General features: G+C 45.4%; 1 protein-coding gene across 6 annotated transcripts in view; it reads left to right on the forward strand.

Annotated features, from left to right (window-relative positions):
- The window catches only part of SIAH2 (siah E3 ubiquitin protein ligase 2), a 200,541-nt gene that overhangs the window by 89,700 nt on the left and 85,841 nt on the right, over positions 1 to 25,000 (forward strand). For 5 of the 6 annotated variants that reach the window (XM_073579066.1, XM_073579071.1, XM_073579068.1 and 2 more), the window contains exons 2-4: positions 4,809 to 4,887; positions 14,173 to 14,225; positions 18,422 to 18,520. In XM_073579066.1, the coding sequence (XP_073435167.1) occupies positions 4,868 to 4,887; positions 14,173 to 14,225; positions 18,422 to 18,520 (172 nt within the window). In that variant the 5' untranslated portion in view covers positions 4,809 to 4,867. The remainder of the gene's footprint in view (positions 1 to 4,808; positions 4,888 to 14,172; positions 14,226 to 18,421; positions 18,521 to 25,000) is intronic. The other variant, XM_073579065.1, reaches the window with a different exon arrangement.

The following is a 25,000-nucleotide window of genomic DNA, read 5'->3' on the forward strand; positions in this document are numbered from 1 at the left end:
AAGACTAGGTGCGTGTGTAGGGGACACGCCAGGGTTCAAGGCTAGGTGCAAGGCAAGGTGCGTGTGTAGGGGACACGCCAGGGTTCACAAAACGAGACAGGGTGTGTGTGTAGAGACACGCCAAAGCACAAGGTAAGACAGAGTGCGTGTGTAGAGACACGCAAAGGCACAAGGTAACAAAGCAGAGTCCTGCGCGTGCAGAGAGGCACGCCAGGGTCAGGCGAGGCAGAGTCCTGCGCGTGCAGAGAGGCACGCCAGGGTCAGGGTTCCAAGACAGGGCCTGTGCGTGCAACAGGGCATGACAGGGGACATGGCAAAGCCTGCGCGCACTTTTAAAGAAGCACGGGGAGGTATACCATGGGCAGGCGAGGCCTGCGCGTGCTATAGAGAGCACGTAGAGCACAGTGCAGAAACGGCGTGAGGTGCAATGGAGCACAGAGAGCACGGCTGGGGCACTGGCTAGCTGGTCGGGCTGCGGCACTGACAGACGGGCAAGACTCCAGCGAACCCGACTGAGGCATGGCAGGCGACACAGCTGTCACTGACCGACGAGCACGGCTGAGGCACAAGCAGGCGGGCACAGCTAGGGCGGGCACGGCTGAGGCACAAACAGGAGGCTAGGAAGGCTAGGCGCATGCAAAGGGCATACGAAGCAGCAAGGGAAGACAAGACAAGAAACCAGGCAGGGCTTAATCAGAGTACAGAATCAGGAACGGAAGCATAGGCAGAAACACGGAACAGGAACAGAGCAAGAACAGAGCTAGCAGCGGAGCGTAGGCCGAAGCCCAGAGCCGGGCCAAGGGATAGCCTTGGGACTAGCCTAGAAACGTGCAAGAGAGCACAATAGGAATGAGTCTAGCAGCGGAGCGTAGGCCGAAGCCCAGAGCCGGGCCAAGGAGAGCCTTGGGACTAGACATGGAAAAGGGCACAAAAGGAAAGAGAGGAGGAATGGTGCATGTGCCAGGGAGCACTACAGAGCACCATAGGAGAGAGCGAGGCAGAGCAAGCAAAGACTGAGACCATAGGGAGGAACAAGGCAGAGTATAGTGAAGGCAAGACATGGCAAAAACAGGCAAGGCAGAGAATAACAGAAGGACTACAAGTCCAAGCAGGACAAAGACGAACATGGCACAACGGACAAACATAAGACAAGGCACAGGACAAGAGATGGAGTACGAGCACTGAGCGTGTGCAGAGACGCACTACAGAGCTAGGTGCAAGGGCACAGAATAGAGGGAGCACCCCACAGACCATGCAGCCATGCAGGGACACAATACTCAGGCCCTGAACAAAGGAAGGGGTGGTCTGATATAGGGCACAGCACCTCCTCTTCCAGGTCAGGACCAGGGGAGAACTTCCAAGTTCAGATGCTCCAGGATCACAGAGCGCAGTCACATGATCAGGTTTCAGACATGACGAGATGATCACCGAACCAGACAGTGCAGGATCCTAGGAAGGACACATGATCAGAGTTTCAGACATGACGAGATGATTGCAGAACCAGACAGTGCAGGATCTTAGGAAACGTCACATGATCAAGGTTTCAGACATGACAAGATGATTGCAGAACCAGACAGTGCAGGATCCTAGGAAGGACACATGATCAGGGACTCTAGACATGATGAGAAGATCACAGAAGGCAAAGCAGAAACGCAGGCATCTTGCAGCTCAGCAGACATGAGGTGAGTGTGCACACTGCTCTAGGGAACAAGCAGGATAGCAGACAAGATATGCGCATGCACATCGCTCCAGGAGTTCTTGAGACAAAACAGACATGGCAGACATGACAGACATGGCGGACATGACATATGGCCTTTACTGGTTATTAAAATGGGTGACTCCCCCCCCAAAAAATAACATAGGCTCCCCTAGACCCTAGACTAGGAAGGAGCCATGGATATTGCACCCCCCGGGCTAAAAACAATCAGCTCTTAGCTGACCCTGAAAAGGTGCATCCAAAAGATGTGCCAATTCTGGTGCTTAGCCTCACTCTTCCCACTTGCACTGGTGCGTTGGCAAGTGGGGAATAGTATTGGGTTTGGTGTTTGCTTTATATTGGCAGCTGACATCAAGCCCAGGGGTTAATAATGGATATCAGTATATAAGACACTCCTAGATCGCCTGCCAGGGCAGTGGGGATTCTCGGTACCGGGCCGGTTCTTAAACGGTAAGTGTCACAGCAGCAGTGACCCGGTCTGTGGCCCTGGGCATCCAATAAAAAGGGAATATTTACAAGGAATGATAAAGTTTGTAATAAAGTGATAAAGTGTTGCGATGCCATCTGTGGTTTCTGGTCAGAGGTGACCAGTGCTGCAGGGCAGATCCTCTAGTGGTAATGCAGCTGAGTTGGTACAGCTTTCCACAGGCAGAGCTTTGTCCCAGGGCAGTTGTGATAGAAAAGATGTTGTATTTGATGATTATAGATGGAGCAGAGTTGGTGGGTGACGCAGGAATGATCAGAGGACACGTGAGGTGCAGTTCCAAAGCTTTACTCACTGTTCTGGTGCACATGTGCCCACTTGACGCTGTGCCCTCCAGGTGAAGGATCTAGCAAACTCCCAGGTAGATCAGGATTCACCTTCCCAGGACTCCCTTTAGTTTATGCTTCTCCTGGCCCTCTCACTTTGTTGGCTGTCCGCCTCTCCTGCCCAAAACCTCACAGTCAGTGTCCCAGGCCAGCAGCCGTGGACCTTGTCTGGTAACGTCCTCTCTGCGTCCCCTTGCTCCCTTTTGGCTGTCTTTCTGGCGAAGATAACAGTGGCATGTGGCTGAAGTACCTACAGGTGCCTTTGCCTCCGGCACCCCCATGCAACCTGGTCTCTCCAATATTGGATGTGGCCCCACGGGTGGCTCTCGCAGGTCCCATGCCCCTAAGACCCCTTCTGCTCTACGGGAGCTTCATTCTGTCTGTTTCTTTCAGCTTACCATGGAGCTGCTTGTCAGCATGTCTGCTCCCTTTCCTTCCACACACTCATCCTGAGACCTCTACACTGTTCTACTTCCCGCTCTCTTCCTACCAACTCCACCCACCTCCCCAACACCCTTTACTACCCAGCCAGGGATAAGGCCATCCTCCCTTAAGGTACGTCCAGGGTGCCCTGCTACTGTAGTGTGTGTTGGGTGCAGGTGTTAGAGTCCTGGGTGGTTCTCCCTCCTTACCTGAGAGTGGGGTACCACACCTCTGGGTGAGGTGCAGTTCCTCTGTGGCGACTGAACCCTCAGGGGTGCCACACCCCCCATTACTAACCCCATAGTCATATTATAAATAAAAACACCCTGAATAAAGTCCTTTGTTTGAAATAAAAATATTGACACCCTTTTTTTAATTAAAAATGAAAAAGCAAAGTTATACTTACATTGACACCTAATCCACTGAAGGCCATGTTTCCTCTAAAAGAATTAAAATAATAAGCAATCATTAACCCCTCACCTATCGGATGTGAAGATAATCATCCAATACCTATGTCCCGTGTAAAGGAATATAGTTGTTTATTAATTTTAATCTTTTACAGGGGACATGGGCTTCAGTGGACTCGCTGTCAAGGTGACATATATATTTTTTTGTTTCATTTAAAATAAAGGTGTCAGTGTCTTTATTTAAATTAAATTACTTTATTCTTGATGTTTTTTTGTTTACAAAATGACTATGGGGTTAGTCATAGACTATGGGGTTAGTCTTATTGACTCCTCTCCATTACTAACCCCTGGGCTTCATGTCAGCTGCCAATACAAAGCTGGCACCAACCCCAACCCTATTACCCCACTTGCCAGTGCACCCGAGCAAGTGAGAAGAGCGGAGGCTAAGCTGCAGAATTGGTGCATCTTATGGATGTGCCAGAGGGCGTCATCGCAAGAAGAGGGGAGATGCCGGACCTTCGACACCCATCGGACCGGACCGCCCCCCCCCCCCCCTGGGTGAGTATAATAAAACTTATTTTTCTTATCTTTCAAGACAGACCGGGGGCTTATCTAGAGCATTATAGAATGCTGTAGATAAGCCCTGAAAGATGGTGGCCGCATCTTATATCGGCCAAAAATGCTGACAGGTTCCTTTTAAGCACTGTCCAATCAAAAGGCGGCAAAATACACTTCTGGAAAAAAAACCTCTTTCAGTACACTCTTAAAAAGCTTTATCCACACTGTGTCTTTTTCAGTCTGATTCTGCTCAGTATCCGCCCTGGAAAGCTCCCCATAAAATAGACAGTTCACAACAATCTCAAAGTGGCATTGCTGTGTATATGTTCCTTCTTTTAACCATTTCAGGGTTCAGAAACCTTGAAGCAGTTAAAACAAGTGTCATGCTCATTCTTCGGGCGTCTTCTGCTCTGAAGCCACCCGCACTCTATACTTGAAAGTATAGAGCGAAGGCCGCTGGCAGCAGAGCCGCCACTCAGATGACTGCAAAGCCGCCAACTAAGCCATTTGCAGATGTGTCGGCATCTAGCTAATGCTGTGTGCACATACCCAAACTCTTCAAAACCCCGTCAGTAAACTTTAAAAAAAAGGATAAAAACTCTCCTAAGAAGGAGCGTTTCTTGAAGTGGCCTCCACTAGATATCTCGCCGTTTCTGAACACCTCTCAGTGACTTTATGCGCCCATTCTCTTATCATATCACAAAACAAAAACAGCGGGCACATCCCTTTGATTATGCTGCAGTCAATCTAGACAGTAGACATGAAAGGGCTAAGTGGCGCGATCAGAGGTTCGGGAATTTTGCTCAGGTATTACATATAAAGTATGGTGCGGGAAAGTGGGCCACTATCAGACCATCAACTAATCAATTGCTTTTGATACATTTATTTTTCAGGAGCATCACATTTGCCGATATTGACACTAAGAAGAGAGGGACAATCGCCATCTGTGGAAATGAAGACCCCCCAGACTGAGTAAGAATTATATATTAACTCCAATACTCCAGCTGAAACCAGAACTAGAGATTGATATATTTTAGTCAAATAAAATGTCTGGGAAAAAATCCCACTAGAAATAATATGGTGGGAGCTCAGTGGTTCAGTAGAATACTGTAATTCGTGCTATGTGGTAGAGAACCGCATGTATATCATATAGTGCCACAAGACTGAAAACTTGCAGTTGAAAATCTGTACTAGAGAACAGGCCAGTGATCAAGATGACTTTTATCAGGGCCTACAAAAAAAACAGATAAATAGCAAAAATCAGAATATATTTACATAATGTACAAAATAATATTTATTTGTTCTATGTTACTGCCAATGATTGAACTGAGCAAAGATAATATAAATATACTGTATATCTCTATATATAAAACTGAATGTGTGTGTGTTTGTGTGTATCACCAACCAATCACGAAGCATCTTTCATTTCACCAGAGATGTGTAAAAGAAAATGAGCTGTGATTGCTTTCTATGAGCGACAGTTTTCCTTGCAACCAATCACTAAGCATCTTTCATTTCACCAGAGCTGTTTAAAAGAAGCTGATCTGTGATTGGTTGCTATGAGCAACAGTTTTCCCTCTCCATAAAACACCTCAGCAGACACTTACATGGTGGGAGAAAATCTAGCAGTCCTGGAAATATAAGCTCCTAGCCATTGTCTGCCCACCAAAATGAGCAGAGAGCACATGACAGAAATGAATCACCCTTTCCGTGCCCATATACCCATCACACATCCTCATTGGATCATTGGTATGGAAGTCAGGGCAAATCCATCCAGCGCTCTGATACTGACCCCAGGCCTCTCTTAAAGGGATCATTGGTATGGAAGTCAGGGCAAATCCACTCTGCGCTTTGGTAATGACTCCAGGCCTCTCTTAAAGGGATCTCCGGTATGGAAGTTAGGGCAAATCCCTCAGCGCTCTGATTCTGACCACAGGCATCTATTAAAGGAATCATTGGTATGGAAGATAGGGCAATTCCACTCAGCATTCTGGTTCTGACCCCAAGCTCTCTTAAAGGGATCCCCAGTATGGAAGTCAGGGCAGTTGCCGTCAAATGCTCTCGTACTGACCCCAGGCTCTTAAAGGGATCTCCTGTATGGAAATTAGGGCAAATCCCTCAGCGCTCTGAATCTGACCCCAGGATTTTATTAAAGGGATCATTGGTATGCAAGTCAGGGCAATTCCATTCAGCGCTCTGGTTCTCACCCCTTGCTTCTATTAAGAGATCATTGGTATGGAAGTTAGGGAAATTCCATTCAGCGCTCTGGTTCTGACCCCAGGCTGACGGGATAATGTGGGATATTAGGGGTAGTAGTTCGGTGGCTTTGACGGGATGATGTGGGATATTAGGGGTAGTAATGCAGTGGCTCTGGCTGATGGGACGATGTGGGATATTAGGGGTAGTAGTCCGGTGGCTCTGACTGATGGGATGATGTGGGATATTAGTAGTCCGGTGGCTATGGCTGATGGGATGATGTGGGATATTATAGTGAATGTGGCTATGCGGAGTGGGTGGAGCTATACACTGAGCTTTATATATATATATATATATATATATATAATCATTATAATTTGTTATAACTAACCGTAGTTAGTTACTATGCCCGGGCAGCGCCGGGCTCTTCAGCTAGTGGATATATAAAATATAAAGAAAGGAAGAAAGAAAAATACTATAGTATAATGATGAGAGAAGCCAGAGTTTATACAAAAGGGAAGAATTTATAAGCATGTACATACAACAAAGGAAGGAAAAAAATGCAAAGGGAAAAAAGTACAAAGAGTAAAGAATGAGACTTCTAAAGAGACGGGGTATACCAGAAAACAAGAGCCATAGAGTCAGAATACATGAAAAGGAAAAATGTTCAGGAGAGGCTTCTTAGATTATGTGGGTGATATGTTTTCAGCTACATAATAGCAGGAGTATTATATAACCCATGTAGAGTCATTATATGGCTCCGTTATATAGATGACATATTCTGTATCTGGAACGGTGATCTGCATTTGTTTAACAAATTTTTCGATTTCATCAACTAATGTGACCCCGATATACGATTCATTCAGAACATTGACTCCACGCAGATCAATTTTTTGGATGTTCTAGTGATCAAAAATATGGTGTGCTCTCTGACTACAGACCTTTACAGAAAGTAACAAAGAAAACTCATGAAAAACTTAAGCATGTTAGGACAGACAGCATAGATAAGTTTACATGTACCGTATTTCAAAACTGCTTACATAGATAACGGACTAGAATAGGGACTGATCATCATGTTGCATGAAGAAGGGGGGGGGAAATGCCCCCTGACGAAGGCTAGCATCCGAAACGCACGTTGGGGGAGACACACAGACCCTCTGAGCCCATGCTTGTGTTCCCTTCCAGGTACAATTACTCCTTTGGCATCACCTATTAGGGTATGTGCGCACGATCAGGAGTGGCTCAGGATTTGACACAGGTGAAATCTGCACCAAATCTGCATCTGAGGTCACTGGCAGGTCACCTGCGTCTTTGATGCGTTTTTATATGCGTTTTTTCATTGCATGTGTTTTTTTGTCACTTGAAATAAAGCTAATTGAAAGTTGGCTCCTGGGAAGATAAAAAAAGTGAGTTCCTGCTTGCAGATATATTGGGGTATGTTCCCACTGTCAGTAAACGCTGCGGGTTGGACGCTGCTTACATCCGCAGCATCAAACCCACAGCATCCAACTGTTACAGCATAGTGAATGGGATTTCAAGAAATCTCATCTCCACTAACGTGCACCGATGCCCGCGGCTCACCCCCAGAGACGGACATGCGGCGCGTGTTTCCAGACTGCAGCATGTCAATTTATGTAGTGAATACGATCCATCTCCGCCGCGTAAATTACCCATACACTTCCATTAGATGCAGTAAAACCGCATTATCTTCCTAGTCACATGTGCATTAAGTGCGGAAACGCAGCTTATTACGCATGTGTACTAATTTACATAATGGTGAATCTTGTGACACAGCCGGAAGTACATGACACAGGAAATGGAGGAAAGCACAGAGAGAGGTCCCCTTATTTTTAATAAATAATAATTAAAAAAATGGCGTGGGGTCCCCCTATATATGTTAACCAGCCAGAGTAAAGCAGACTACTGAGGCTGGTATTTCAGGCTGGTAAGGATCCAATATCCATGAACCTTACCATCCTGATAATACCAGGCCACAGCAGTCTGCTTACCTTGGATGGTTAGCAAAAATAGTGGGGGTCCCCCTATTTTTGTTAACCAGCCAAGGAAAAAGCAGACAGCTGCAGCCTGGAATTCTCAGGCTGGTGAGGCCCATGGATCTTGGACCTCACCAGCCAAAAATAGCCCGCAGCCGCCCCACAATTGGCGCATCCAAAGATGTGCCAATTGTGGCACTTTACCGGCTCTTCCCACTTGCCCTGTAGCAGTGGCAAGTGGGGTAATATTTGTGGGGTTGATGTCACCTTTGTATTGTCTGGTGGCATCAAGCCCACAGATTAGAAATGGAGAAGCGTCTATAAGACACCTATCCATTACTAATCTTATAGTTATATGGTAAATAAAGACACAGCAAGAATAAAGTCCTTTAATTGAAATAATCACACAGACTCCTTTAATAGATCTTAATTACACCATTCTTACTGCATCGCCTATTCCACCGACACCCTTGATCTCCTGTAAGAGAAATAAAATAAAAAAGCAACAATATCCTTACGTGTCCACTGAGAAGATATCCTGTCCCACGACAAGTCCAGCTCTGCTACATCTGGATGCCTTTGGCTGAACGGTGGCATTATGCCACCATCCAGCCTGATATCCAGACACAGTGGAGTTTGTAGATGACCACTGGAGATAACTCGTTCACCGGCGGTCACGTGCACGGCAGTCATCGCGAGAACTGCAGTGGACGTACACTTCCGGCTGTGGCACAAGGTAAGACATTATTTAAATTAGTTCACATGCGTAGTAAGCTGCGTTCCCGCACGTAATACACATGTGACTAGAAAGATAATGCGGTTTTACCGCATCTAATTAAATCCTATGGGTAATATACGCTGTAGAGAATGAGCTGCGGTCTGGAAAGACTCGCCGCATGTCCATTTATGCAGGGATGCTGCAGGCGTCTCTGAACGCATGGTGGGCATGGGGTTTCTTGAAAAAAAATAAAGATTATAAAAAAATAAAGGTTATTAAAGATTAAAGACTATGCTGTAACATCTGGCTGCTGTGGATTTGACGCTGTGGAAGTACGCAGCATCCAACCCGCAGCGTTTACTGACCGTGGGAACATACTCTTAGTTTTAGCCATTACTATGTGGCCAGTGCAGTTTGTACACATTTCCCTGTACTCTGTACCTGGTGATACACTGCAGGATTTCCCCACTTACTTTCTCACTTAGTACATGATTTTTCAACTAAGGCTGAGTTCACACGTGGCGGTTTTTTCGCGTTTCCACGGCGGTTTTAACCGCGCGATTTTACCGCGAAAACGCGAAAAATAAGCATCCCATGCATTCCTATGGGATTCCGCAATGCTGTGCTAATGCTGCGGTTTTTACCGCGGCGGAATCGCTTCGCGGTAAAAACCGCAGCATGCTCATTAATTTGCGGAATCGCGGCGATCCCGCACCCATAGGAATGCATTGTTCCGCTTATTTCCCGCATGTGGCTGTGCCCACCATTCGGAAAGTAAGCAGAACAATTGCGGATGATACCCACGGTCCGGAGGAGAGGAGACTGTCCTCCGGGCTTTGGGTACCATATCCCTGTAAAAAATAGAATTTAAAATAAAAAATATTGTTATTCTCACCCTCCGACGTCCCGCGCAGACTTCCCGCTTCTCTTCACGCTCTCGTTCCCAGTAAGCCTTTGCGAAAATGCCTGCGATGGCGTCCGTTCTCGCGGGATCGCGAAGTCTCGCGGTCATTCGCGCGACGTCATCGCGAATTACCGCGAGACATCGCGATCCCGCGAGAACTGACGTCATCGCGGGCATTTTCGCAAAGGATTACTGGGAACGGCTGTGCGGGACGTCGGAGGGTGAGAATAACACCATTTTTTATTTTTTTTACATTCTATCTTTTACTACTGATGCTGCATAGGCGGCCTCAGTAGTAAAAAGTTGGTCACACTCGTCAAACACTGTGTTTGACGAGTGTGACCAACCTGTCAATCAGTTCTCCAAGCGATGCTACAGATCGCTTGGAAAACGCTAGCATTTTGCAAGCTAAATACGCTTGCAAAATGCTAGTTTTTCCGCGGGAAAATCGCGGGAATTTAAAATGCGATTTTCCCGCGGACTGGAATTCCGGATTTCTCGCGGTAATTTCCGCGAGAGTTCTGCTACGTGTGCACTTAGCCTAATACAACTGTTTTGAGGGATATGTTTGCTGCCTTGGCTCTGTGTGTCCCATGCGTTATCCAGTGCATTTTTAGTCATTTGTTAAATGTCCACGTCTCCCCATATCTGACTTACTGATTATTTAATAAAATTAATATACAGCTCTGGCAAAAATTAAGAGACCACCACATCAAAACCCTGTCATGGCCAGCCCAATTTCCAGACCTGAGCCCCATTGAAAACCTCTGGAATGTAATAAAGAGGATGATGGATAGTCACAAGAAGAACTGCTTAAATTTTTTCGCCAGAAGCAGTGTGAAAGACTGGTGGCAAGCATGCCAAGACGCATGAAAGCTGTTTTAAAAAATCATGGTTATTCCACAAAATTCAGAACTCTTCCTGAGTTAAAACATTAGTATTGTTGTTTCTAAATGATTATGAACTTATTTTCTTTGCATTATTTGAGGTCTGAAAGCACTGGAGTTTTTTTAATTTTGACCATTTCTCCTTTTCAGAAAAAAAAATATTGCTTGGAAATTCGGAGACATGTTGTCAGAAGTTTATAGACTAAAAGAACAATTTACATTTTACTCAAAAATATACCTATAAAGAGAAAAATCAGACAAACTGAACATTTGGAAGCGGTCTCTTAATTTTTGCCATTTACATTTTATGAGATCTTTACGGAAAGACTACTAGGTGAAATGATGTCCAATTTGCCTTTTTTTCTCTGTTGTTCCAATACAACCAAAGGAAATAAGCATGTGTAATTGCAATAGTTTTCTGGGAGAAATACTGCATTTTATGGATCAATTTCAAGGATGCGAACACTTTCAGCCATGACTGTATCTTCTCCTTTCTCTGGCTGTATGAACCAAGATCTGTCAATCAAAGAAGTGGGGGTGTAGATATAGAGAAAACAAGCAGTTGGGAAGGTGTATATAAATATTTGGCCACGCTGTGAAGCACCGAGTGCCTGTATTTGGGTTGGACAGTCATTCTGTGCTGGCAGAATCCCTGTAATGGCTGTATGAACATCAGCTACTACATTCCTTCTGATCACCACTTCAATCAAGTGTCATGACTCAGACATACAATTACTTAAATGATGAGAACAGATAGACTAGCGATGTACGAATTATTTCTACATACTCTGTTCTCAGATCATGGGTAATAAGGAGTAATTGAAAGCAAAGTCAGAGCATAAACAAAACTATTAGGATCAGGATAACTGAGCGTCCGCTGCACTGTACACAGGGCCACTTCTCTGATTTCCAGGAAATTCATAACAGGAAACTTCAAGGTTGATCTTATAAGAGCCAGGCTTCAAGCATAATGATGTGCAGAACATACTGTATGCTGCCAACTGACCTCCCACGTCTGAAAAAAATCCTGTATGCATCTATATATATAAAGCTGAGTGTATGTATGTGTGTGTATGTATCAAGCCACGCCCACTCCACAGAGCCCCACCCACTCCACATAGCCACAGGGAAAGAGCCCCTGGACCAGGGACACCCGACAACAGTTGTGACACACAGCTTAGCCTCACATACAGTGCACACACGGCTCTGCTGCAGGGACCCTCTGATCCCATGTATATGGAGGAAAGAAGAAACCCACCTCACACAGGCAGAGCCCCCGCTGTCAGTCTGCGCTGGAGAAGAGCAGAGACATGAACACCAACATCATCGGCAATCCGCACTCTGTACCACGAGCATGGCGGCCGCCACGAGAATTGTCGGGAGTTGTAGTTTTTCCCTGCTGACGAGAGCGGGCAATATACCTGGGAACAGAGAAGAGAGACGGGAATATACCCAGGATCAGAGAAGACAGCGGGAAATACACCCGGGATCAGAGACGAGAGTGGGGAATATACCTAGGATCAGAGACGAGATGTGGATCATAGATGAGTGAGGAAAATATTCCCGGGATTAGAGCCAAGAGCCTGGAATATACCCAGGATAAGACACGAGAGCGGGGAATATACCTGGGAACAGAGAAGAGAGACGGGAATATACCCAGGATCAGAGAAGACAGCGGGAAATACACCCGGGATCAGAGACGAGAGTGGGGAATATACCTAGGATCAGAGACGAGAGGTGGATCATAGATGAGTGAGGAAAATATTCCCGGGATTAGAGCCAAGAGCCTGGAATATACCCAGGATAAGACACGAGAGCGGGGAATATACCCGGGATCAGAGTCGAGAGTGGGGAATATACGAGCGGGGAATATATCCAGAATTATAGTTTGTTATAACAAACCACAGTTAGTTACTATGCCTGGGCAATGCTGGCCTCTTCAGCTAGTTTACTATAAAGGCAAAAACTACGTTCTCCTGTGTTACGCGTCTACCATTTTCTGTACGAGATTCTACTCTTCTGTCACGTATCAACAAAGTCTACACTGCTGTGCCATATTGTGCATGGCAGAAATGAAGGCCTCACGCAAACATTATACTTACCAAGGTTTTAATGCTAAATATGCTTTTTGTTGAATTAGTTCTGCTTGCTTTGCAGTCTCTGGGAACTTCAGTATTGTAATTGCCAAAGTCTGCTTTCATAATGTGACACAGAGTCCAAGTAAAGAAAGTTAGCATCGCCACTTTAACCAAAAAACATTCTTCCCCATAAACTAGGGTCGTGCTCATCAAAATACATAAGGAGGTAAAAATCCAATATGAACAGAGAGAATGAATATGTGGCACTCACCCGTGTAAAAAACTTCAGCAGGTTTTACTCCAAGCAGATACGACAACAGTGTGGTGGCATGTGAAACTCTATAGAGCACGGACAACAGCTGTTTGGCGCAGCTGCATCTTTCTGGACAAAGCACCTGATCGGCGCGAAACGGCTGTTGTCCATGCTCTGTTGTGTTTCACAGGCCACCACACTGTCAGTGTATCTGCTTGGAATAAAATCTGCTGAAGTGTTTTACACGGTGAGTACCGCATACTTATTCTCTCTTCTCATATTGGATTCATTACGTGACAGCTGAGAGCCTAACATAAATCTTCAGGGCTGACAAAATAAACCTTTAAAATAAAAAATAAGATATAACATTATTATTGGAATCACACTATTAATTACATCTGGCAGATCACTATTGGGTGTTGGCCTTCATTATACATCTTCCCAAGACCCTATTATGTTGTAATGTATCGGCTGTATAGGATGTGCAGATCTGAGCGGGTGTATGCGCCTACTGGAGATGGACACCCAAGTGCAGTCTACTCTATCTGGATGTCGCAGCACACATTTGCTCTGTTGGCACCATTATAGTCTATAGCCCCGTCAGTCCATACGACTGAGTCCCATTTTCCAGGGGCTTCAGATGTAAGACCCAATGGACCCACCAAATGAGGGCCTGAATGCAGTGTGAAAGCTCCATAAGTTCGCATTTTGCATCCATTTTTGTAAAACCAAAATTAGAATTGGATGCAAAAATTAATAGGTGTAAAAAAAAAATTCCTTTATTTGATTTTGGATTTAGGATCCATTATTAATTTTAGCTTCAAAATATGGATGCAAAATATTTACCAGGTGTCCATTGTGCGATTCAGGTGTAAAGGTGACGCCTTTCAGATACCGGTGAATAGGCCAAAGATTTTCTTGACAAAGCTGCAAGCAGCTTCGCTGACTGTTTTGCTGTCTTTGTGCGATGACTTCGCTGCCAGCGTCCACCTCTGTAATTTAAACCATCGTGATATTTCTGTTTATGGTTTCTGAAACGCAAACAGGTTAACAGAAGTAAAAAATGAATAAGCATGTGCAATATGACGGGCAATTCCGCTTTTACATTGCTGTGCATTAGGTTCACTTTTTTTGTAGTGGGTTCTCAAGCAATCGCCTGAAAATGATATCACTACCATTAAGTGTTGTGTAACTGCTGAATCTTCTGATATGTATATTTTTCCATAGTGCTGATACAAGTCTCACAGTCCAAAATCAAGAGTCCAATCCTGACGAAAATGGTAAGTCGTTCAAAAAAAACTTCAGTCAACTGCTTATGGCCTTAAATAGCAAATGTGCACATTTTCCCTTCTAAATCATTAGCCGCTTTAGTACTGGCGCTCCCATGGTTCCCTGCCAGCCTCTGCTTAATTTGCTGGACCGATGACGTGCTGTAATGACCTGGGCAAAGGATCACTGGCATCATGATCTCTCCATACTGATGTTAGGAGTAGTGACTGGCTGCATTGGGAGTAGTGATTGGCTGCAGTGGTCACATTTCATTGTTGCAGACCATGAAATGACCATCACCACCGGACTAGCAAAGGATGTAAATGGCGTATGTAGTAGTTTGTGCCTATGTGTTATCTTACACCATAAGCAGCTGATATAAGAGCTTTTATAACCTGGAAAATACATTTATGGTTCATACTAATGGCTGTAAAATACAAAATACAGAATAGCGAAATTAATGTTTATGCTGTTTCATAAAATCTTCTTTCAAATACTGAGCTTTCCTTTAATGTAATTCAGAAGATGAAGTAACACAGATTTCTTAAAGGCCTGTGTACCTGAACTTCTCTTCAGATGGAAAATGTTGATAGTAGCTTCTTTCCAACCAGGAAATCTGCTCTGTGTCAGGCGATCTGAACACAAGACATTTCTTCTATGTTCTGACGTTATTAAATTCTATTGATGATCAAAGATATGTGAAGAAATCAGAACTAAAAGCTAAAGGTGCACAACACTGCGCGATTTCATCAGGCCCCTTTAACCTAACAATGAAGGGTCCTACCTTAAGATGTTTTTATGATACTATCTACTGACATAGATAAGAGTGGATGCACAGTTTAAATCAGGGACGTATCTACAGTGGGAACGGAAAGTATTCAGACCCCTTTAAAGGGAATCTGTCACCTCATTTTGGCTGTCTATGTAAATGAATTCGGTCCGGTCCGATGGGCGGTGTTTTGGGTCCTTTCCTCCACCCCTCTTTGGCTGCTGTTCGCAATATTTCTGGGAATTTCCGTAGTTGTCCTCCATATTACGCGCGTGCGCATTGCAATCTTGACTCGCCCACGCGCAGTATGCTTTGCCCAATTGCGGACAAAGACGAAAAGCATTAGTGCGCATGCGCCGGTGAACTATGTCCCGGAAGTATTTAGCTGTGTTCCAGGACATAGTTCACCCGCGCATGCACACTAATGCTTTTCGGCTTTGCCCGCAATTGGGCAAAGAATACTGCGCATGTGCGAGTCAAGATTGGCGCGTAATATGGAGGACAACTATGGACATTCCGAGAAATATTGCAGACAGTGGCTAAGGAGGGGTGGAGGAAAGGACCCAAAACGATCGGACCGGACCGAAATCATTTACATAGACCGCCAAAATGAGGTGCCAGATTCCCTTTCATTTTTTCACTCTTTGTTTCATTGCAGCCATTTGGTAAATTCAAAAAAGTTCATTTTTTTCTCACTAATGTACACTCTGCACCCCATCTTGACTGACAAAAAACAGAAATATAGAAATTTTTCCAAATTTATTAAAAAAATAAAAACTGAAATATCACATGGTCATACGTATTCAGACCCTTTGCTCAGTATTGAGTAGAAGCACCCTTTTGAGCTAGTACAGCCGAGAGACTTCTTGGCAATGATGCAACAAGTTATTCACCCCTGGGTTTGGGGATCCTCTGCCATTCTTCCTTGCAGACCCTCTCCAGTTCCGTCAGGTTGGATGGTGAACGTTGGTGGACAGCCATTTTCAGGTCTCTCCAGAGATGCTCAATTGTGCACCTAGCTTCTCCCTCATTCAGCGTGACACCCTGATTATATTGATAGATCACTTATTTTACTGGGTGTAGCAGTTGTAATACAATCAAGATTTCCATGCTGCAGATCTATCAGAGCTCAGAATGTTCAGGTATGTGTAACTCTGACCACACCACTGATTGGCAGCTTTCTGTGTATGCTATACATTGACAGAAAGCTGCTAATCAGTGGTGAGGGAGGGGTTTCACAGAGCAGTTGACTAGGAAGCACAAGGCAGCTAGTCCTCTAGTGGTAATTTCATGCTGACAAAACACTAATTGTAATGAAACTTACAGCCTAGTAAGTAGTAGATCACTGGAATAGCAAAAGCCTGCTGGCAGATTTCCTTTAGAGATTTGGTATTGAGTTCAGAAACCTAATGTGCATCTGACCTTAAATAAACCTGTTTGAAGATTATCCATTCTCAATGGCTGTTTTTCTCTGACATGTAAAGACTACTGTTGAGTGAACGTGTTCTGATAAGGTGTTATCAGAGCATGCTCGTCTGCTGAGTATCTTTGGAGACCTCAAAAAGTATGTTCTAGTCTCCGCGGCTTCATGTCTCACAGCTGTTAGACATGCCTGTTTGATGTCAGGATCCTGACAGTGCCGGTGTACAGCCCTCGCTGAGCAGGGACTCACCAGTGCTGTAGGGGTCCCGGGGACAGTAACAGCTGGAAAGTACAGACGCACAGGACCTGAACGCTGAAGTATTAGCAAGCAGGCACGGGACCTAAAGTCATGTGACCACAGGGGGGCGGGGCTTAGCGTCCTGCTTACTGAGATGGAAGAACACTCAGAGTCGGGCAAACCAGAGATCATACACAATACAGGCGAACGAGGTACAGGAAGAGGGCGGTGCGGTACAAAAGGGATGAGCAGAGAGCAGTCGAGTCACAAGCAGAGGGTCATACACGAGAGGACGGTGCGGTACAAGAGGGTCAGGCAGAACCTGTAAGGCTACTTTCACATTTCCGGATTTTAAATCCGGCGGGCTGCGGCGAAAAGTTGTCAAACCTGATCCGGTAGGAGCCGCAGCCCGCCGGATCATCTGTTTTTGCCGGATACGGTGCAGGAGAGGGAGAGGGAAAGAGAGTCTTCGCGCATGCGCTCTGCAAAAAAGCAGTCCGGCGCTGTCAAAAAACGTTGCATGGAAAGTTTTTTTGCAGACGCCGGACAGGCATTTTTTGCCGTTTCCGGCTAAAGCCGGACACGCCGCATGGCCATCAGGCGTAATGCGGCGATAATGTAAGTCTATGGGAAAAAAGCCAGATCCGGTGGCAGCAGGCGCCGGATCCGGTTTTTCCATTTTTCGCCGCATCGCGCCTGATGCTTCAAAACGGAAATGTGAAAGTAGCCTTACAGGGACAGAACTAGATCACAACCAAACAAGCAACAAGTTATCAGGCACACGTATACAAGAGGTCAACTAACTCAGCCGAGGGCAGGAGTATAACTGACACTGGACCCAGGTCCAGTGAGCATTAAATAGCTGCCCTCTGCCAGAGAGAGGCAGAAACAATTAACCCCCTGTCTGACCAGGACGGGCCAAAGCGAAAACCCCTTCCTGGATCATGACATTTGATCAGCAATCCCTGTATGTGTTGCTCCTGTCGAACAGCCTCGAGACCTGCAACCGCAGGGACTAGAACATATTTTTCAAGCACGCCGGTTAGCACCAGAGCATGCTCGGATAACACCTTATCCAAACACGTTCGCTTATCACTAGTAAAGATCCTTCTTAAAGGGAACTTTTTAATCAAAGGAACACCTAAAATCATAGAAGTGCGAAATAATGTGGAAAAATAGAATTTGCGTTATTTTTCTAATATTGAATTTGAGTCATTTATTGTTCTTGCTGTTGAGTCAAGGACACATTCACAAGGCTGATTTTAATTCTGAAAAGTAAGATGCTGCTTTAAAAGAAAATTGGAGGCAGAAATACGTGGCTGATGGATTTCTGCTGCCGAATTGTACTTTGTGCTACCATAAAGCCAAATGCTGCTTTTACAATGGCGCTAATCCACACGTTTACGCACTGTGTGGATTCTGTGCAGAATATGCTTCAAGAATGACAAGTCCGTTTAAAAAAAAAAGCAAACTTTGGAAATAGTGTAAAAATATGTTGCTTCGTCATGCCTTAAAGCTAGGTCAGATGAATATTACATAAAAGTGATCTGTTTGGTCATGTCAGCTAAGTAGGGCTTACCGTACTTACATATACAAATTATTGGACATAGTGGATTGCTGATACAATGTATCAAACAATAAATAGCATATTTAAAAATGAACTAAAAATGGTTTATTATGCCAATGAAAAAGCTTTTATATAAACCCTATCAATGCAAAAAAAACAACTACCAAAATACAACTGCTCTCTATCTTTTTTATCAATCTTATTTCTGCAGTTAATTCTGGCACATATGTAGCTCTAAGCATATTTCCATTTTTAGAGGTTGATTCCACTCAAACAGTAATCGAATCTGCGATGACTGAGCAAGAGGAAGGTAAGACAATCTAAAATATATTTTTTACAGTTTATTTGCAAAATTAGGCAAACAATTAAAAATCTTTTATTAATTTTTTTTATAATTTTGATGCTGTCGAGTCTGTATATCTTTCACATACAGGTGCATCTCACAAAATTAGAATATCATCAAAAAGTTAATTTATTTCAGTTCTTCAATACAAAAATTGAAACTCATTATATATAGTCATTACAAACAGAGTGATCTATTTCAAGTGTTTATTTCTGCTAATGTTGTTGATTATGGCTTACAGCCAATGAAAGCCCAAAAGTCATTATCTCAGTAAATTAGAATACTGTATAACACCAGCTTGAAACATGATTGTAAAATCTGAAATGTTGGCCTACTGAAATGTATATTCAGTAAATGCACTCAATACTTGGTCAGGGCTCGTTAGCGTCAAATATTGCATCAATGCGGCATGGCATGCAGGCGATCAGCCTGTGGCACTGCTGAGGTGTTATGGAAGCCCAGATTGCTTTGATAGCAGCCCTCATCTCCTCTTCATTGTTGGGTCTGGTGTCTCTCATCTTCCTCTTGACAATACCCCATAGATTCTCTATGGGGCTTGCTGCCAATCAAGCACAGTCATACTACTGTTTTTAAACCAGGTATTAGTACATTTGGCAGTGTGGACAGGTGCCAAGTCCTTCTGGAGAATGAAATTTCCATCTCCAAAAAGCTTGACGGCAGAGGGAAGCATGAAGTGCTCTAAAATTTCCTGGTAGACAGCTGCGCTGACTTTGGTCTTGATAAAACACAATGTACCTATACCAGCAGATGACATAGTGTTATGATTCCACCACACGGCAGGGGAAGAGGGTGCCACTGAGCTCCACCCATCACTGACCCTACCTACTTGCCGGTCCCACCCTAGCCGGTGGGCGACAACTGGGCGGCGGTCCCTACCTCGGCGTAAGTGCAGGGAGCTACAGTGAGGGTAAAGCGAGGGTGGAATGAGTGCAGGAACACCTAAGGGAGACAAGCAGCAGCAAGGAGGACTCCTAGAGTGAAACTAAAGAGTGAATGAACCTGAAGGGTAAAACCACGAAGACCCCAAGCTAACACAAAAAATACTAAGATTTCAGCAAAGACCAATGCGGAAAGCTGGAGTCCCAGAGGTACTCAACGAGAGAGAGACCGGGAGGCTGTCAGAGGTTGTACCGGACAGCGCTGTAGGGAAGACAGGAATCCGTACCACAGAAGAATCACCGGCAGGGAGTGAGAGCCCTGTGGAGTGCTAAATAGGAAAAAGGCGGGACATAAGCACAGGAAACAGTGAAGCAGCCAATCACCAGAACGGAGGAAGAACAATGAATGAAAAAGAACTAGTTGATCAGAAACTGTATATTACGAATGGTTGTGTGGCACAGCAAGTAAGGCAGCGAGACTTGCTGTGGAACACAGACTAGACCCCGGTACGAATCCTGACACATAGCTACCCAAACCATCACTGGTTGTGGAAACTTCACAATCAGTGATGTGCCTAAACAGTGGAAACCCCCTACAAGTGACCCCATTTTGGAAACTAGACCCCCCAAGGAACTTATTCTAGATGTGTGGTGAGTACTTTAAACCCCCCAAGTGCTTGACAGATGTTTATAATGCCCGGGCGTGAAAATAAAATAATCTTAATTTTTCAACAAACATGATCTTTTAGTCCTCAATTTTTTATTTTCACAAGTGTAACAGGAGAAATTAGACCCCAAAAGTTGTTATGCAATTTGTCCTGAGTACGCTGACACCCTATATGTGGGGGTAAACCACTGTTTGGGCGCATGGTAGAGCTTGGAAGGGAAGGAGCACCATTTGACTTTTTCAACGCAGAATTGGTGGGAATTGACATCAGACGCCATATCGCGTTTGAAGAGCTCCTGATGTGCCCAAACAGTGGAAACCCCCCAATTCTAACTCGAACTCTAACCCCAACAGACCCCTAACTCTAATCCCAACCCTAACCCCAACCTTAGCCCTATCCCTAATGCGGAAATGGAAATAAATACATTTTTTAAATTTTATTATTTTTCCCTAACTAAGGGGGTGATAAAGGGGGGTTTGATTTACTATTTATAGCGGGTTTTTATGTTTGGCAGCTGTCACACGCTAAAAGACGCTTTTTATTGCAAAAAGTCTTAGTTACTCACCGGTTAACGGTATTTTTCGGAGTCCATGACAGCACCACCTGAGAGAGGGGATCCACCCCTTAGGAACAGGAAACCTACAGATACAAAAGGGTGGCACCTCTCCCACGCATCAGTTGGATTACAGAGCACAAGAGGACTTCCAAGGTTAATGCATGATTTATGTACAGTATTGTTTACAATTATAAACTTTTACCACCAGTGAGCATATACAAGAAATAGACGTGCACACCCCAAGCAAAATATAAGGGAGGGAATATACGGGTGCTGTCATGGACTCAGAAAAATACCGTTAACCGGTGAGTAACTAAGACTTTATTCGGTCGTCCATGACAGCACCACCTGAGAGCTTTACAGAGAGTAATATCAGCTTTAGGGAGGGACTACAGCCTGCAGCACCCTTATACCAAAAGAGAGGTCTGTGGAAGCACCCAGGTCTAGCCTATAATGACTATAAAAGGTGCTCGGAGAGGACCAAGTAGCCGCCTTACAAATCTGGTCAATGGAGACTTCTGATCTTTCGGCCCATGAGGTTGCCATGGCTCTGGTGGAATGCGCCCTCAGCTTCCCGGGTGGCGACCTGCCCTTTGAGGTGTATGCTATTGAAATCGCCTCTCTAATCCATCTGGCTAGTGTATTTTTTGATGCTCTACAACCTTTCCTGGGGCCTTGATGAGAGATAAATAGGGCATTATCTTTCTTCCAGGGATCGGTGACTGTCAGATATTCTATGAGGCCTCTCCTGACATCCAGGGTGTGTAGTTTCTTTTCCTTCTCGTTAGTTGGATTAGGGAGGAAGGATGGAAGAACTATTTCCTGTGTCCTATGGAAACTAGACACTACCTTCGGCAAGTACGCTGGGTCAGGTCTAAGTATAACCCTATCCTCTTTGAACTGTGAATAAGGAGGACACCTAGATAAAGCCTGGATATCGCTTATTCTGCGGGCTGATGTTAGAGCTACCAGGAAGGCTACCTTGAGGGACAGGTTTTTTAGGGAAGCCGACGAGATAGGTTCGAATGGGGTCTCTGTCATAGCAGTGAGGACTAGGTTTAAGTCCCACGGCATGAACCTATCCTTCATTATTGGCCTGGATCTACCTGCCGCCTTAATGAACCTGCTTACCCAATAATTACCAGCGATGTTACAGCTAAACAGAGCCCCCAAGGCTGACACTTGTACTTTAAGGGTACTGGTAGAGAGCCCCATGTCCAGACCTTTTTGTAGGAACTCTAATATCTGCATTATAGGCGCTGAATCCCCAGCGACTACTCCTGAGTTTTGAAGGAATTTCTTCCAAATTCCGACATAAATTTTTGTGGTAATGATTTTCCTACTCTTAAGTAGGGTGTTAACTAGGTCTGCGGAGAAGCCCTTCTCTTCTAATAATGACCGTTCAAACTCCACGCCGTCAGATGAAGGCCAGCTACCTGAGGATGGAAGACTGGGCCCTGGGACAGGAGATCCGGGATGTCCGGCAGAACCCAAGGATCGGATACCGACATGGTCCTGAGGCATGAGAACCATGCTCTCCTGGGCCAAAATGGAGCGATGACTATAACCCTTGCTCTGTCTTTCCTGATTTTCCTCATCACCAGGGGTAGAAGAGATAGGGGAGGGAAGGCGTAGGCTAGTTTGAAGTCCCACTTTATCAGGAAGGCATCTACCGCCAGAGGATTCTCTCTGGGATTTAGGGAGCAGAATTGTTTCAATTGCCTGTTGTCTCTGGTGGCGAAGAGGTCTACCTCTGGATATCCCCACTTTTGAACAATGAGATTGAATATGGAGGAGTTTAGGGACCATTCCCCCTGCTTTAGCTGATTGCGGCTTAAAAAGTCTGCCGTGATGTTGTCTCTTCCTTTTATATGCAACGCTGTTAAAGATAGAAAGTATTGTTCTGCTAGATGGAACAACCGCTCTGCTACAATCATCAGGGGTCTGGAACGGGTCCCGCCTTGGTGATTGATATATGCCACGGCGACCTGATTGTCGGAGAACACCCGCACGTGATGGCCCTGTAGATACACAAGGAGCTTTTTAGCCGCCTGTTCTACCGCTGTCAATTCTTTTAGGTTAGATGACATTCCTAACTGATCATGTTGCCATTGGTCCTGGACTAATATTTCACCCATATGAGCTCCCCAACCGTAAGGACTAGCATCCGTGGTGACTATGCGGGTTACGTTATACTCCCAGGGCACCCCTTTAGACAAGTTATCCTTGTCTAACCACCACTCTAGGGACTCCCTTGTGTTACGGGACAAGGTTAGCTGACCCTCCAAGTAACCCCCAAGGACCTTTTGATGTAATAAGACCTCGCTCTGTAGTTTCCTTGCATGAAACTGGGCCCACTGGCCTGCCGGGATACAGGCCGAAAGAGAGCCTAGAAGGGACATGGCTTTCCTGAGGGACATGGTGGGGTTATTGGAGGCGTTCAGGATCTGATAACGGAGGCGAACAAGCTTCTCCGGGGGCAGACGGCATTCCTGTTTTTCAGAATCCAGGGTTAGGCCCAAGAATTGTTGGACTTTCATTGGTTGCAACCGAGACTTTTTGACGTTCAGCAACCATCCTAACCGTTCTAGGGCGGACATTGCCTTTTGTAGCTGTTGTGAACAATGATTCGCCGTTTTACCTACAATAAGAAAATCGTCCAGGTAGGGGATCACCAGAATGTTCGATTCACGTAGATGGGCCATGACCTCCGCTATTACTTTAGTAAATACTCGGGGAGCGACTGCCACTCCAAAAGGGAGGGCCGCATATTGGAAATGTCGAATTGACCCATCCAACTGAACCGCCACTCTGAGAAACCGCTGATGGCCTGCATGGATGGGTATATGGTAGTATGCGTCTTTCAGATCTAACACCACCATAAAGCAGTTTTGGAACAGCAATTTTATTGCAGATTTAATTGTATCCATTTTAAAAGGACGTATGACCAAAAACTTGTTGAGGGCCTTAAGGTTTATTATTGTCCTAAAGGAGCTGTCTGGTTTGCGGACCAGGAACAGAGGGGATTAGAATCCCTTCCCCCATTCTGTCTGTGGAACCTCTATCAGGACTTTTTTGGCGCACAGGTCATGAACCTCGGCCTCCAGGGCAGCTTGCTCTGAAGCAGACGACCTGAGTGGGGTGATTTTAAATTGATCAAGGGGAACCCTAGAAAACTCTAGTCGTAGTCCCACGGCTATTATCCCCAATATCCAGCTGCTATTAGAGATCAGAGACCAGGATGGGTAGAAGGCAGCTAGTCTCCCTCCTACCGGGGTAACTAGTCATTGGGGCGGCTTTTTCGTATCTCGAGCTGGACCTTCCTGGCGCCCCCCTCCAAACATGAATCCTGTACCTTTCCTTTTTTTCTCCTCCCATCTGCCCTGATCTCTGGACGGCCTTCTCCGGAAAAAACCTTTTCTGGTAAAAGGACGTCTGTACGAGGGGTTCGGGAGACTGGGAAATTTCTTTTTGTCATCTCCAGCTTTCTCTAACAATTCGTCCAAGACAGGGCCGAATAGGTACTCCCCCTCACAGGGAATGGAACAGAGACGGGACCGGGCTTGAATATCTCCTGGCCAACATTTTAACCAGAGCGCTCTTCGCGCTGCATTAGATAGACCCGCGGCTTTAGCCGCCATTCTTGCAGAGTCTGCAGACGCATCGGCTAAAAATGCCGCGCCATTCTGAATGATCGGCAAACTTTTCCGAATAGATGATCTTGAGGCTCCGTCTTTTAGCTCGGAATCCAGCTGATCTAGCCAGACCATCATCGATCTGGCTGTACAGGTGGCAGCTATCGCTGGTCTTAACGCGCCTGCTGACATCTCCCATGTCCCTTTAAGAAAAGAATCCGCTTTTTTATCTAGCGGATCTTTCAAGGAGGCCATATCGTCAAATGGTATGGCAGATTTTTTAGATGCTTTGACTACTGCTGCGTCTAGTTTCGGGGCTTTATCCCATCTGTTTACTACCGGGTTATCAAAGGGGTATCTCCGCTTAAAGGCTGGTGGCATGGAACCCCTTTTTTCCGGTCTCTTCCATTCTCTGTCAATTAGGTTTTGAACCTTATCGTTTAACGGAAAGGCTCTGCGTTTTTTGGGGTCTAGACCCCCGAACATTATGTCCTGTGCTGAGAGTTCCCGTTTTTTGTCCGCTACCCCCATGGTGGACCGTATTGCTTTCACTAATCTGTCCATCTGGTCTAAGGGGAAGCAGAACCGGCTAGAGTCTTCATCCGAGGAAGACGAGGAGGAGGCCGAGGAGTCCGAGGAATTGTCACCTTTCCTAGGGGCGACTGAGGTCTCCGAGCCTGAACCACTAG

The sequence above is a fragment of the Dendrobates tinctorius genome, unplaced genomic scaffold (assembly GCF_039654945.1).
Source record: "Dendrobates tinctorius isolate UK_male_01 unplaced genomic scaffold, ASM3965494v1 ptg000060l, whole genome shotgun sequence".
NCBI lineage: Eukaryota > Metazoa > Chordata > Amphibia > Anura > Dendrobatidae > Dendrobates > Dendrobates tinctorius.